This window comes from Salmo salar, chromosome ssa17, assembly GCF_905237065.1.
Source record: "Salmo salar chromosome ssa17, Ssal_v3.1, whole genome shotgun sequence".
Taxonomy (NCBI): domain Eukaryota; kingdom Metazoa; phylum Chordata; class Actinopteri; order Salmoniformes; family Salmonidae; genus Salmo; species Salmo salar.
Window position 1 is genome coordinate 86326818 of NC_059458.1, and position 15872 is coordinate 86342689.

The 15872-nt window shown below is 45.6% G+C and overlaps 1 protein-coding gene across 1 annotated transcript; it reads left to right on the top strand.

Annotated features, from left to right (window-relative positions):
- The first annotated feature begins 6679 nt into the window (after positions 1-6679).
- On the top strand, positions 6680-10729 carry LOC123728300 (potassium voltage-gated channel subfamily A member 1-like). Its single transcript, XM_045700323.1, has 2 exons — positions 6680-7701; positions 8286-10729. The coding sequence occupies exon 2, from the start codon at positions 8599-8601 to the stop codon at positions 10081-10083; it is 1485 nt and encodes a 494-aa protein (XP_045556279.1). The 5' UTR covers positions 6680-7701; positions 8286-8598; the 3' UTR covers positions 10084-10729.
- The last annotated feature ends 5143 nt before the right edge of the window (positions 10730-15872 follow it).

Here is a 15872-nt window from a genome sequence, read left to right on the forward strand (position 1 = left end):
TACAGTATAACTGCAGACAGTACAGTATAACTGCAGACAGTACAGTACAGTATAACTACAGAGAGTACAGTACAGTATAACTGCAGACAGTACAGTATAACTGCAGACAGTACAGTACAGTATAACTACAGAGAGTACAGTATAACTACAGACTGTACAGTACAGTATAACTGCAGACAGTACAGTATAACTGCAGACAGTACAGTATAACTGCAGACAGTACAGTATAACTACAGACAGTACAGTATAACTGCAGACAGTACAGTATAACTACAGACAGTACAGTATAACTACAGACAGTACAGTACAGTATAACTGCAGACAGTACAGTATAACTGCAGACAGTACAGTATAACTACAGACAGTACAGTACAGTATAACTGCAGACAGTACAGTATAACTGCAGACAGTACAGTATAACTACAGACAGTACAGTACAGTATAATTGCAGATCGTCTGGAATCATGTAATATTAATGAGACAGCTAGCCTCATCCTCAACCAAGCAGACAGACACTCCTGCTCTCTAACTCTCTTCCCTTCTCTTCCTCTCTCTCTCCCTCCCTCCCTTCTCCCTCCCTCCCTCCCTCCTCCCTCCCTCCCTCCCTCCCTCCCTCCCTCCCTCCATCTCTTTATCTAATTCTCTGTGTCTCTAATTCTCTCTGTATCTCTCTCTATCTCTCTCTCTCTTTCTCTCTCTCAATTCAATTCATTTCAAGGGGCTTTATTGGCATGGGAAACATATGTTAACATTGCCAAAGCAAGTGAAGTAGATAATATACAAAAGTGAAATAAACAATAAAAATGAACAGTAAACATTATACTCACAGAAGTCCCCCCCATCTCTTTCTCTCTCGCTCTCTCACATACTCTCTCTCTATCTCCCACACCCCTCTCCCTCCCTCTCTCTCTATATCTCCCACACCCCTCTCCCTCCCTCTCTCTCTCTTCCCTCTCTCTTCCCTCTCCCTCCCTCTCTCTCTCTTCCCTCTCTCTTCCCTCTCCCTCCCTCTCTTTCTCTTCCCTCTCTCTTGCAGCTCTTAATATGTGAAACGATGTGACAAGGCAGACCATGTTTTTACCCTCTCTCTGCACCCGTCTCTGGAACCTACTGGTTGCCATGGAGAATGTTGTTGAACATGCTGTACAGAACCTTTCCTCTCTCTCGTTCTCTCCACATCTCTCTCTCTCTCCCTCCCCCTCTCTACCTCCCCTGCTGTCCCTCTTGCACCCCCCTCTAGGTAGCCTGGCACTGTCAGATGTTAGCTAGCATTGCTAGCCTGTTAGATGTTAGCTGGCCTAGCACTGTCAGATGTTAGCTAGCTTTGCTAGCCCTGTTAGATGTTAGCTGGCCTAGCAGTGTCAGATGTTAGCTAGCTTTGCTAGCCCTGTTAGATGTTAGCTGGCCTAGCAGTGTCAGATGTTAGCTAGCATTGCTAGCCTGTTAGATGTTAGCTGGCCTAGCAGTGTCAGATGTTAGCTAGCTTTGCTAGCCTTGTTAGATGTTAGCTGGCCTAGCAGTGTCAGATGTTAGCTAGCTTTGCTAGCCTGTTAGATGTTAGCTGGCCTAGCAGTGTCAGATGTTAGCTAGCATTGCTAGCCCTGTTAGATGTTAGCTGGCCTAGCAGTGTCAGATGTTAGCTAGCTTTGCTAGCCCTGTTAGATGTTAGCTGGCCTAGCAGTGTCAGATGTTAGCTAGCATTGCTAGCCTTGTTAGATGTTAGCTGGCCTAGCCGTGTCAGATGTTAGCTAGCATTGCTAGCCTGTTAGATGTTAGCTGGCCTAGCTGTGTCAGATGTTAGCGAGCATTGCTAGCCCTGTTAGATGTTAGCTGGCCTAGCAGTGTCAGATGTTAGCTAGCTTTGCTAGCCTTGTTAGATGTTAGCTGGCCTAGCAGTGTCAGATGTTAGCTAGCATTGCTAGCCCTGTTAGATGTTAGCTGGCCTAGCAGTGTCAGATGTTAGCTAGCTTTGCTAGCCCTGTTAGATGTTAGCTGGCCTAGCAGTGTCAGATGTTAGCTAGCATTGCTAGCCTTGTTAGATGTTAGCTGGCCTAGCTGTGTCAGATGTTAGCTAGCATTGCTAGCCCTGTTAGATGTTAGCTGGCCTTGCAGTGTCAGATGTTAGCTAGCTTTGCTAGCCCTGTTAGATGTTAGCTGGCCTTGCAGTGTCAGATGTTAGCTAGCTTTGCTAGCCCTGTTAGATGTTAGCTGGCCTTGTAGTGTCAGATGTTAGCTAGCATTGCAAGCCCTGTTAGATGTTAGCTGGCCTAGCAGTGTCAATGTTAGCTAGCATTGCTAGCCCTGTTAGATGTTAGCTGGCCTAGCACTGTCAGATGTTAGCTAGCATTGTTAGATGTTAGCTGTTAGATGTTAGCTGGCCTAGCAGTGTCAGACGTTAGCTAGCACTGCTAGCATGCGTCTAGCATTTGATGATAGTTTTCTGCTAGCACCGTTAGCACTGTTGGCTAGCTCTTTGCTCCACCACTCTGTGTTGCTCTGGAGACAGCAGAACACTATAATATTACAGTAGTATTGCTGAGCAGCACTGTAACGGTGTAGAAACATGTGGTAACAATAATGACAGTCCTATATTGCGAATTCAGTCAGCAGGACAGGCTGAGGCTTCATCGATTAAAGCAAATTAATAGTAGTTGAACAGAGACTAGAAATACAATTTTTAAAAAACATCCCCTTATCCTTCGATCAGATGGTGTCTATTGCTTTGGAGGGAATCCCCCCCCTCTCCCACCGCATCATATTTCACTGATCCGGGTTACGCGGAACGGAATATGTAAGAAACAGTCGCTGTGCTCGTTCCGCTGTCCATGGTGCTGAAACTGAAACGGAGCTTTTTATTTTTAATTAACCGTCGGGAATTCCCTCCTACTCCTATTTCTGTCCCTCCCTCGCAGCCCCACCAGCGGCTACATAAACAGCACACATCCCAGCCCACATCTCAGACCTAACCTTACATCTGTCCTCAATAGTTTATGTGGGTTTTATTCAAGGTTGAATGGAAATACAGTGACGGGAGAATATCTTTATGTGGGAGCGTTCCGGGGAGAGTGTTCTATCAGATGGGACAAGGCTGATGGCTCCGTCGGAAATGTAAAGCCCAAGGCTTTCCTCACAGGCCAATGATCCGAGTCTCTCTCTCTCTCTCTCTCTCTCTCTCTCTCTCTCTCTCTCTCAATTCATTTCAATTCTTAACGCTTTATTTTCATGGGAAACATATGTTTACATTGCCCAATGCAAGTGAAATAGATAATAAACAAAAGTGAAACTAGACAATTAAAAAATGAACAGTAAACATTACAATTACAAGTTTCAAAGGAATTGACATATTTCACGTCTTATTATGTCTATATACAGTGTTGTAACGATGTGCAAATAGTTAAAGTACAAAAGGAGAAATAAATAAGCATAAATATGGGTTGTATTTACAATGGTGTTTGTTCTTCAATGGTTGCCCCTTTTCTTGTGGCAACAGGTCACAAATATTGCTACTATGATGGCACACTGTGGTATTTCACCGAATAGATATGGGAGTTTATCAAAATTGGATTTGTTTTGGAAGTATTTGTGGGTCTCTGTAATCTGAGGGAAATATCTGTCTCTAATATGGTCGTACATTTTGGGCAGGAGGTTAGGAAGTTCAGCTCGGTTTCCACCTCATTTTGTGGGCAGTGTTGCACATATCCTGTCTTCTCTTGAGAGCCAGGTCTGCCTTCGGCGGCCTTTCTCAATAGCAAGGCCATGCTCACTGAGTCTGTACATAGTCAAAGCTTTTCTTAATTTTGGGTCAGTCACAGTGGTCAGGTATTCTGCCACTGTGTACTCTCTGTTTAGGGACAAATAGCATTCTAGATTGCTCTGTTTTTTTTGTTAATTCTTTCCAATGTGTCAAGTAATTATCTTTTTGTTTTCTCATTATTTGGTTGGGTCTAATTGTGTTGCTGTCCTGGGGCTCTGTGGGGTCTGTTTGTGTTTGTGAACAGAGCCCCAGGACCAGCTTGACTCTTCTCCAGGTTCATCTCTCTGTAGGTGATGGCTTTGTTATGGAAGGTTTGCGAATCGCTTCCTTTTAGGTGGTTGTAGAATTTAACGGCTCGTTTCTGGATTTTGATAATTAGCGGGTATCGGCCTAATTCTGCTCTCCATTAATTATTTGGTATTTTACGTTGTACACAGAGGATATTTTTGCAGAATTCTACACACAGTCTCAATTTGGTGTTTGTCCCATTTTGTAAATTATTGGTTGGTGAGCGGACCCCAGACCTCACAACCATAAAGGGCAATGGGTTCCTTACCTTTAGCCAGATACTAATTGATATGTCTAGTCTCTCTCTCTCGATCCCGCTCTCATAAATGTAAAAGGGAATAGAGACAGACATATGAATCAACGACACTAGAAATCCTTGCAGAGACATGAGCCTGCTTGACGGCTGTGGTTTTATTCTCTTGTCACGGCTGTCAAAAAGGAGAGGACCAAGGTGTGTAGTTCCACATTTTTATTTACTCTGTGAAACTATGCAATACATCAAATAACTGAATAGACAAAACAACAAACCGTGACGCAGAGGAGAAACAAACACAACTCAAAAATAATCACCCACCAAAACCCAGGAAGAAAAACCCCTACTTAAGTATGATCTCCAATTAGAGACAACGAGGACCAGCTGCCTCTAACTGGAGATCATCCCAAACAAACCAACATAGAAATACATAAACTAGAACCTAAGAACATTGAAATAGAACGCATAGAAAAAAAACACCTGTCACGCCCTGACCTACTCTACCATAGAAAAGAACAGCTTTCCATGGTCAGGACCTGACATCTCTACTGTTGCTATAACACGTGATCTATATAAAGTACTGTACTCTGTGTGTGAGGTCTTAGTGTAACCGATGTGAAATGGCTAGCTAGTTAGCGGTGGTGCGCGCTAATAGAGTTTCAATCGGGTGACGTCACTCGCTCTGAGACCTTGAAGCTTGGCGAGGGCCGTGGCTTTTGTGGAGCGATGGGTAACGATGCTTCGTGGGGTGTCAGTTGTTGATGTGTGCAGAGGGTCCCTGGTTCAAGCCCAGGTTGGGGCGAGGAGAGGGACGGAAGCCATACTGTTACATTAGCATTAGTCAGCTTAAAGGTTATCAACACATCCTTAATAGCCAGGGACTGATAATGACCTATAGGGAGAGATAATGACTGGGTCCCATGTGGAACCCTATTCTCTATATGGTGTACTACTTTGAAACAGCCCGTGTACCATGAAGGGAACAATGTTTCATTTGGGAAGCAGTTTAATACCACATTGTATCTCCTGAACCGAGGGATTTAAGCTCATATCTCATATCTCATGTTAGAGACACTCCGTTTAGTATGATATGTTACGTTTCCGATGGTATGTATTCACGTGCAAAAAAAACCTGTCCAATATGTTAAGAATTCCAATTTGTTGTGGCTAATGTGGCTAATGTTAGCTAGGTGGCTAGGTGGCTAATGCTAACGTTAGCTGGCAGGCTAACATTAGCTCGGCTAGGGGTTAGGGTTAAGGATAGGGATAAGGTTAGGAGTTAGGTTAAAGGGTTTAAGGTTAACGGAAGAGTTAGCTAAAAGGGTTTTAGGTTAGGATTAAGGGAAGGGTTAGCTAACATTGCTAATTAGTTGATAATTAGCTAAAAAGGTTGCAAGGGCCGCGGCTTTTGTGGCTAATGTTAGCTAGGTGGCTAGGTGGCTAATGCTAACGTTAGCTGGCAGGCTAACATTAGCTCGGCTAGGGGTTAGGGTTAAGGATAGGGATAAGGTTAGGAGTTAGGTTAAAGGGTTTAAGGTTAACGGAAGAGTTAGCTAAAAGGGTTTTAGGTTAGGATTAAGGGAAGGGTTAGCTAACATTGCTAATTAGTTGATAATTAGCTAAAAAGGTTGCAAGAGCCGCAGCTTTTGTGGCGCGATGGGTAACGATGCTTCGTGGGGTGTCAGTTGTTGAGGGTTGGGGCGAAGAGAGCGACGGAACCTACACTGTTACACCACTACCGAGTGACATCTCAGCGCAAGGAGGCGTCACTATAGTACCTGGTTCGAATCTGGGCTGTATCACATCCGGCTGTGAGTAGGAGTCCCATAGGGCAGCGCACAATTGGCCCAGCGTCGTCCGGGTTTGGGCCGGAGTAGGCCGTTAATTGTAAATAAGAATTTGTTGTTAACTGACTTGCCTAGTTAAATAAAGGATACAAAACCAAAAAAATAAAAAATCCCCTATCACATATCCAGATACGAAAACAGTCAAATAGATCAACTCATCGTGTCGTTCAACCTCGTGTTGCCGTTTTCCCGTCATCACCCGTTGAGATTAGCTCCGCTCGCCAGAGGAATTGAAATATATCTACCAGTCACGCCACCGTCCAATGACTCGGGTTTTTACAGCTGAGGCGGCTTACACAATGATCTGTTGTTTTGCTGCTGCCGGTGTGTGTGTGTGTGTGGGGGGGGGCGCATTTGTGGCAACATGTGTTATAGTACAGTATGTCTGCATTGCGTCGAACCGCCCCCCTCTCCTTCTCTCTCTCTTTCTCCCACTCCTCTCTCTCCCTCCCTCCCCACCTCTCTCTCGCGCTCTCTCTATCTCTCTATCTCTCTCTCTCTCTCTCTCTCTCTCCCTCCCCACCTCTCTCTCTCTTCTTCTCTGTATGAAATCCTGCAACATTCGTTCCCATTATTTAAGTGTTATATTGGCTGTGGCTCAGTGATACCCTCCCTAAACGCCGCTATTTCTCAGGCGCTACATCTTTATCTAGACGGAGAGAATGGGTGCGTTATAGCGGTGCGTTATAGCGGTGCGTCTTGGGACGTCCGCGTCTTGTTGAGTCCTAGCTGTTCTACTGCACCAAACCAGGAGAGGAGAGCTTTCTTTATTAACGTTGTGTTTCTGCTGATGCGGCAAAACTGCAGTGCAGAGCAGAGCGGAGCCGGGAAGGGAAATGGTTGTGTGTCCTCTCTCTGTCTCTCTCTCTCTCTCTCTCTCTCTCTCTCTCTCTCTCTCTCTCTCTCTCTCTCTCTCTCTCTCTCTGCCCCACTAACGTGTTCAGCTCAAACCCTCTCACTCACACCATCTTCATTTCACGACCACGCCGCTGGAGAGCGCAGCCACGCGTGACGGTCAAAAAGACCCAAGTGGGAACTACTAGTCGGTGTTGTCGTCCGTTGGAGAGGAGCTCGAGTTAACGACTTTTATTTCTTTCGTATTATATTTCATTCTCTCTATTCCTCGTTCGTACCGTTTCTTCAGCATGGTTTTAAATTGCCTGTCAAGAGATTTACGCTGCTTCCCGAGGCGGTTCAGAGCCGTTCGGTACGTCAAAAAGGTCGCCCTAGTCGACATTGGAAGCAAATAACACGGGAATAACGTGGATAATATTAACGGTCTGCTCCAGGCGACATTAGAAGCCAATAACACTGGAAAAACGTGGATGATATTAACGGTCCGCTCCAGTCGACGTTAGAAGCCATTAACACTGGAATAACGTGGATGATATTAACGAAGACAGTACAGTCAGTCTATGACTATTTCACCGAAGCTCGTACTGTACAGTGCAGTAAAGTGATATCCACTACCTTTAAAACAAAACCGGGACTGCAAAGTTGTAGCCGTGGCTGGCTGGGTCTACCACCACCACCACCACCACCACCAAACGGAAATCCAGGTAATTAATAACATAGACACGACAGTTCGGCGTTATTATGTATCTTTAATAACTGTGGTTATTGTTACCTGGTGTTGTAGTTATTATAAGGTAATACGTGTTCAGTATGTAGCGCGGTTAGTAGACTGGATGGAGATGAGATCAAAATGCGGGATCTGCTCCGTGTACGCAGAGTGTGGGCAGTAGTAGTAACACCTGGATACTGATGTAGGCGGTAAAACTATCCAGTTTATGTAACAGTCTCCATATCACAGTGTTGTTTGTCTCCTGAATGTGCTGGTCAACCTGTTCCTGGTAACCCACCTCTGTTAGGTGGGCTCCTCTCTCTCTCCCCCCCATCTAGACTACAGCATGTCACAAACACTGAGATAACACTGCTGAGCTGGAAAAAATATATATTTTTTTCTCTCTCTCTCTCTCTCTGTCTCCCCCTCTCTCTGTCTCTCTGTCTCTCTGTCTCTCTCTCTCTCTCTCTCTCTCTCTCTCTCTCTCTCTCTCTCTCTCTCTCTCTCTCTCTCTCTCTCTCTCTCTCTGGCGTTCAATTCCCTTTTATTTCTCACTCTTCCCTCTCTCCCTCCGACTAGGTGGAAGACGAAGGAGGAGGAGAAGAAGGAATGGAGGACTACTCGGAGAGAGGAGCAAAGGAGCCTTAAAGGGAGCGACGCTTGGCGAGCTAACCCTCTGTCTGCCTGGCCCGGGTGAATGCAAGGGGGATTTCTATCAGACAGAAGAGAGAGAGAGAGAGAGAGAAGAGAGAGAGAGAGAGAGAGAGAGAGAGAGAGGAAATCTGAGGCGTGCAGTGAGAGCTACTGGATGCCTGGCCCCCCCTCCTCACCGGGCTGAGCCGAGCATCTCCTGCCGCATAGCGCTGCGCTGAGCCCGGGCAACAACGCCAGGATGACTGTGGTGGCCGGAGATAACATGGATGAGACGTCCACCCTGCCGGGACACCTGCAGGACACCTACCCACCTGACCACAATGACCACGAGTGCTGCGAGAGGGTTGTCATTAATATCTCGGGTTTGCGCTTCGAGACCCAGTTAAAAACACTGAGCCAGTTCCCTGAGACGTTACTTGGTAACCCCAAAAAAAGAATGCGTTACTTCGATCCGCTTAGAAACGAGTACTTTTTTGACCGGAACCGGCCTAGTTTTGACGCTATTCTATATTACTATCAGTCCGGTGGACGGTTGAGGAGACCCGTTAACGTTCCTCTGGATATGTTCTCCGAGGAAATCAAGTTTTACGAGCTCGGAGCAGAGGCAATGGAGAAGTTTAGAGAAGACGAGGGTTTTATTAGAGAAGAGGAAAAACCTTTACCAGAAAAAGAGTTTCAACGACAGGTCTGGCTACTGTTTGAATACCCGGAGAGTTCGGGACCAGCCAGAGGGATTGCTATCGTATCTGTAATGGTTATCTTAATTTCAATAGTCATATTCTGTTTGGAAACGCTGCCAGAACTCAAAGAGGACCCCAGGGGTAGGATGGAAACTGTAGGCAACGTGACATTCTATTATAAACCAAATATTCTCACAGATCCTTTCTTTATAGTGGAGACACTGTGTATTATCTGGTTCTCCTTCGAGTTGATAGTACGGTTCTTCGCCTGTCCTAGTAAGGCAGCTTTCTTTAAAAACATGATGAATACTATAGACATAGTAGCTATCATACCCTACTTCATCACGCTGGGTACCGAGCTGGCGGAGGACCAGGAAGGGAAGGAGAAACCAAGCGAACAAGCTGCGTCTCTGGCCATCCTCAGGGTCATCCGACTGGTCCGGGTGTTTAGGATCTTCAAGTTGTCCAGACACTCCAAGGGGCTTCAGATATTAGGACAAACACTCAAAGCAAGTATGAGAGAATTGGGTCTGCTCATTTTCTTCCTCTTCATCGGAGTCATCCTCTTCTCCAGCGCTGTCTATTTCGCCGAAGCGGAAGAGAAGGAATCTTTCTTCACGAGCATCCCCGACGCCTTCTGGTGGGCCGTGGTCTCCATGACGACGGTGGGCTACGGGGACATGTACCCGGTGACCATCGGTGGAAAGATAGTGGGTTCGCTCTGTGCCATCGCCGGAGTGTTGACCATCGCGTTACCGGTTCCCGTGATCGTGTCCAATTTTAACTATTTCTATCACCGGGAGACGGAGGGAGAAGAGCAAGCGCAGCTTCTTAACGTCAGCAACCAGGACCTGAACTCAGACAGCAACTCGTCGCGTCGCAGCTCCAACTCTATCGCCAGCAAGTCAGAATACATGGAGATAGACGAGGGAATCAACAATAGTATTGATAACTTCAGGGACGCGAATCTCAGAACTTCTAACTGTACTACTGTCCTCAACCAGAACTGTGTGAATAAGGGCAAGCTGCTGACTGACGTGTAGAAATATTTAGACATCAATTCTATATGGCAGCAATAGACATCATGAGGATATAATGAGGACACACGCCGTTCGTTGTAAATATTGTTTTAAGACATTTTTTTTGTTTCTTCTCCGGAATGCTTGATTTTAACTTCGTTAAATGCGTTTTTTGCATTGCGTTAATTACATTTGAATGAATAGAGAGAAAACTATTTCACCAAAAGAGGATAAATATTTAAAAAAAATAAAAAGTTTGTTTGACATCAAAATGGGAACGATAAGGATTATAATAACATATATTATCTTTATGTTCCTATCGTGACGGAGATCACCTGGAACACACCTGCATCTGAAATATGAAACGGGTTTTGCATGGATAATGGATAATGGATCATGGATAATGGATAATGGATAATGATAATGGATAATGGATAATGGATCATGGATCATGGATCATGGATCATGGATAATGGATTACAGTGGAACTTGGAGGAGGGCGAGTTGCGTAATGCAACTGCATCTGCTGAAGAAAGAGAAAAGGAATATGGAATCTCAGCTCTCAGCCCGAAACGCAAACCCAACAAAGCATCTGCAGTCAGATAGAGAGAGAGAGAGAAAGAGAGAGAGAGAGTGAGAGAGAGAGAGAGAGAGAAAGAGAGAGTGAGAGAGAGCGACAGAGAGAGACAGACAGAGAGAGAGAGAGAGAGAGAGAGAGAGAGAGAGAGAGAGAGAGAGAGAGAGAGAGAGAGAGAGAGAGAGAGAGAGAGAGAGAGAGAGAGAGAGAGAGAGAGAGAGAGAGAGAGAGACAGAGAGAGAGAGAGAGACAGAGACAGAGAGAGACAGACAGAGAGAGAGAGAGAGAGAGAGAGAGAGAGAGAGAGAGACAGAGAGATATCGACCAAACGTTGTCCGTAACCTGCAGTTGTTGTTCTGACGATTGCTAGTTAAGCGGAGACCTACTGAGTGATCAACTAAGCACTTTATCACAATAGAAACATAAAAAAAATAAAAACAACCCCCACAGAAAACAGAGATGAACTGACACGGGTCTCCTGTTGCCAAGGAGACGTGATGAGAAGCGGGCTGTTTGTAGACCAGATGACATCTGTAAACGCTGCTACTTTCTTTCCCAGCAGATGCTGAAACTAAAACACCCTCTCTAATCCCACAGGGGTGTGACGATAACATGAGGATGATGATGCCATGCGAGAAAATAATCTTAATTAAAAAAAAATATATATATATATATTTAAAAAAATAGTAAAGAAAAAAGCTTGAAATTAGCATGTTGAGACGCTCTTCTGTTTTATATTACTGACTCATTACCTCAGGTAATGTTGGATTACTTTTATTATTATTATTATTATTTAAACAACAGCCTGTATTATATTCTCCTCCTAAACAGATCCCAGACTGACAGTTCTCTCTTCTTATGGTTTGGTTTTCTCTCTCTCCCTCTCTCTCTCTCTCTCTCTCTCTCTCTCTCTCTCTCTCTCTCTCTGTGTCTCTCTCTCTGTGTCTCTCTCTCTCTCTCTCTCTCTCTCTCTCTCTCTCTCTCTCTCTCTCTCTCTCTCTCTCTCTCTCTCTGTCTCTCTCTCTCTCTCTCTCTCTCTCTCTCTCTGTCTCTCTCTCTCTCTCTCTCTCTCTCTCTCTCTCTCTCTCTCTCTGTCTCTCTCTCTCTCTCTCTCTCTCTCTCTCTCTCTCTCTCTCTCTCTCTCTCTCTCTCTCTCTCTCTCTCTCTCTCTCTCTCTCTCTCTCTCTCTCTCTCTCTCTCTCTCTCTCTCTCTCTCTCTCTCTCTCTCTCTCTCTCTCTCTCTCTCTCTCTCTTCTCTCTCTCTCTCTCTGTCTCTGTCTCTCTCTCTCTCTCATTTGGTTTCACCAAAAGTGCACTGATAATGTATAATTTAAGTTATGACTTATTTAGGAGTATTTAAGTGCTGAATGTTAAATCTTAAGGGAACAGAAACACTTTATTAATTTATTTATTTATTTATGTATGTTGTTGTTGTTGTTGTTGAAGATCATGGCATGTGAAAACCACTAAGCATTATGGCCTACCTGACTACGGTACTATGTATCCTGGTATATTCCACGCATGACGTCAGTATTAAAATAGCTTGCCGGTTCGAGGGACCTTGGGAATACGATTCTTTCTCCTCGTCGTTCTATTGACAGACAGTTTGAGACAGGGACTCGTCCTGTTGGGGGGGACATAACTACTGTTTGAGACTGGACACACCTCAACCATATTTTAACAGAGAAGGAGACATACCGGCATACCAAACCCCCCCCCCCCTCCTCCTCACTACAAAAAAATAAATATGAATTTCTTGGTTAGCTTCTGCTTCCCTGCGTGGAACCTACTGTACTACCCTCAATAAGAACATTGTGACTTCCATAAATTGCTATTCATTTTTACAGCATTTATGTATTTTTATTTTATACATATTATGGCCTATACAGAACAAAATTGAAACACGGAAACAAACTTGTTGCATAGAAAAACTAAATAGACAATTGAGTTTTCTAGTGCCTTTGAACCCTCTATTCATGTCCTGCAGACTCAAACGGAAGTGCCTCCCCGGACTATAGTCAACTATATTAGAACAGATCAGTTCCTCTGTACCGGCCGTGAGATGCCCTATTATACTACCAACCAACCTGCACAGTCAGAAGAGGTTCACAGTTAAACAGTAACATAGAATATGATGTTAATGGTTCCCAGTACAGACTGTAATATAGGGCCTGAGGACAGACAGGAAACACACATACAGCTGTCCAGGAGGAGAGAGAGACAGAGAAGGAAGGAGAGAGAGAGAGAGACAGAGAAGGAAAGAGAGACAGAGAGAGAGAGAGAGAGGAAGGAGAGAGAGAGAGAGACAGAGAGGGGAGAGAGGTGAAAAGACGAGTGAGAGAGAGAACTTGACAGAAACGAATATGGAATAGTATCCACTGACCCCTGATGTGGGAAGTTCAACAGATGCCACGTTCTAGAGTGTTCACATGGTTCTAGAGTGTTCAAATGGTTCTAGTGTGTTCACATGGTTCTAGAGCGTTCACATGGTTCTCGAGTGTTCACATGGTTCTAGAGTGTTCACATGGTTCTAGAGTGTTCACATGGTTCTAGAGCGGTTACATGGTTCTAGAGCGTTCACATGGTTCTAGTGTGTTCACATGGTTCTAGAGTGTTCACATGGTTCTAGAGTGTTCACATGGTTCTAGAGCGGTTACATGGTTCTAGAGCGGTCACATGGTTCTAGAGCGGTCACGTGGTCCTAGAGTGTTCACGTGGTTATAGAGCGTTCACGTGGTTCTAGAGCGGTCACATGGTTCTAGAGCGGTCACATGGTTCTCGAGCGGTCACATGGTCCTAGAGTGTTCACATGGTTCTAGAGTGTTCAAGTGGTTCTAGAGTGTTCACGTGGTTCTAGAGCGGTCAGGTGGTTCTAGAGTGTGCACCTGGTTCTAGAGTGTTCAGGTGGTTCTAGGGTGTTCAGGTGGTTCTAGGGTGTTCAGGTGGTTCTAGAGTGTTCAGGTGGTTCTAGAGTGTGCACATGGTTCTAGAGTGTTCAGGTGGTTCTAGAGTGTTCACATGGTTGTAGATTCTAGAATGGTCATGTAGGCTCTACTGTAGTGTTTCAGACACTTTATACATACAGGCCTGGTTAACATACAGATAATCAACCCTCATCAGATAACACATACAACTAATAACAATCAATAGCACATTGACAGACAGTGTTGTGGTCATGTCTAGTATCTATCCAATCTATCTAGACACCATTTGGCTTTGATTTATTAGTTTGAACCATCGCAAGCCTTTCTGTTGCTTTTTCAGTCTACCTCAGTGTGCTCGAGCCCTGAGCGCTTGTGTCCACCACCCACCCACCCATCCACCCACTCACCCAGCCACCCAGCCACCCACCCAGCCATCCACCCACTCACCCAGCCACCCAGCCACCCACCCAGCCACCCACCCACCCATCCACCCACTCACCCAGCCACCCAGCCACCCACCCAGCCACCCACCCACCCAGCCACCCACTCACCCAGCCACCCAGCCACCCACCCAGCCCCAGCCATCCACCCACCCAGCCACCCAGCCACCCACCCAGCCACCCACTCACCCATGTCTCCCTGCCTGCCTGCCTGCCTGCCTGCCTGCCTGCCTGCCTGCCTGCCTGCCTGTCTGCCTGTCTGTCTGTCTGTCTGTCTGTCTGTCTGTCTGGCTGGCTGGCTGGCTGGCTGGCTGGCTGGCTGGCTGGCTGGCTGGCTGGCTGGCTGGCTGGCTGCCCGTCTGCCTGTCTGTTTGTCTGCCTGTGTCTGTTTGTCTGTCTGTCTGCACAGAGCTACTCAGCATTCATCTCAACATTATTATCTGCAAAGTGCATTAGTCACTTTGCATGCAAGCAAAATGGCTGCCCTCCGCTTCTGTTTTGGAGGGCGAGAGAGAGAGAGAGAGCATAGGAGAGATGGAAAGAGGTAGAGAGGGAGTGAGGGAGTGAAGCACGACAGAGTGCCAGCCGGCCGGGAAGTAGGAAGGAAAAGGGAGAGGAAATTAATGTTATGTTGTAACATTTCATATTTCAGCTGGCCGTAGAGGCTTTCAGCTGGCCGTAGAGGCTTTCAGCTGGCTGTAGAGTCTTTCAGCTGGCTGTAGAGGCTTTCAGCTGGCCATAGTGGCTTTCAGCTGGCCGTAGAGGCTTTCAGCTGGCCATAGAGGCTTTCAGCTGGCTGTAGAGGCTTTCAGCTGGCTTTCGGCTGGCTGTAGAGGCTTTCAGCTGGCCGTAGAGGCTTTCAGCTGGCCGTAGAGGCTTTCAGCTGGCCATAGTGGCTTTCAGCTGGCCGTAGAGGCTTTCAGCTGGCCGTAGAGGCTTGCAGCTTGCTGTAGAGGCTTTCAGCTGGCCATAGTGGCTTTCAGCTGGCTGTAGATGCTTTCAGCTGGCCGTAGTGGCTTTCGGCTGGCTGTAGTAGAGGCTTTCAGCTGGCCGCAGAGGCTTTCGGCTGGCCGTAGAGGCTTTCAGCTGGCCGTAGAGGCTTTCAGCTGGCCGTAGAGACTTTCAGCTGGCCGTAGAGGCTTTCAGCTGGCTGTAGAGGCTTTCAGCTGGCTGTTAGAGGCTTTCGGCTGGCTGTTAGAGGCTTTCGGCTGGCTTTCAGCTGGCCGTAGAGGCTTTCAGCTGGCCGTAGAGGCTTTCAGCTGGCTGTAGAGGCTTTCAGCTGGCTGTTAGAGGCTTTCCTGCTAAGATGTGTGTGTGACACCTGCTCTTGATAATATGGATGATGCAAGAGAAAAAAAACCCACACATGCCAACTTGCCTTTGGCTTGACAGACTCAAAAGAGGCACTTGAAGACTGTATGTTTTGATTGGCTGGTTTTCAGACCTTTAATGATACAAAAAAAATTGATTGTGCACTTAATTGAAAGTATTCTTTTGAACAGGTTTCCATGTTGGGAAAGTTCTAAATCAGTACCAGCTGCCTACAGCACTAGATTGTTCTATGTTCTATATTAGTTAATGTAGTTTATCACTAGATTGTATATTAGTTAATGTAGTTTATCACTAGATTGTATATTAGTTAATGTAGTTTATCACTAGATTGTATATTAGTTAATGTAGTTTATTACTAGATTGTTCTATATTAGTTAATGTAGTTTATCACTAGATTGTATATTAGTTAATGTAGTTTATGTCTAGATTGTTCTATATTAGTTAATGTAGTTTATGTCTAGATTGTTCTATATTAGTTAATATAGTTTATGTCTAGATTGTTCTATATTAGTTAATGTAGTTTGTTACTAGATTGTTCCA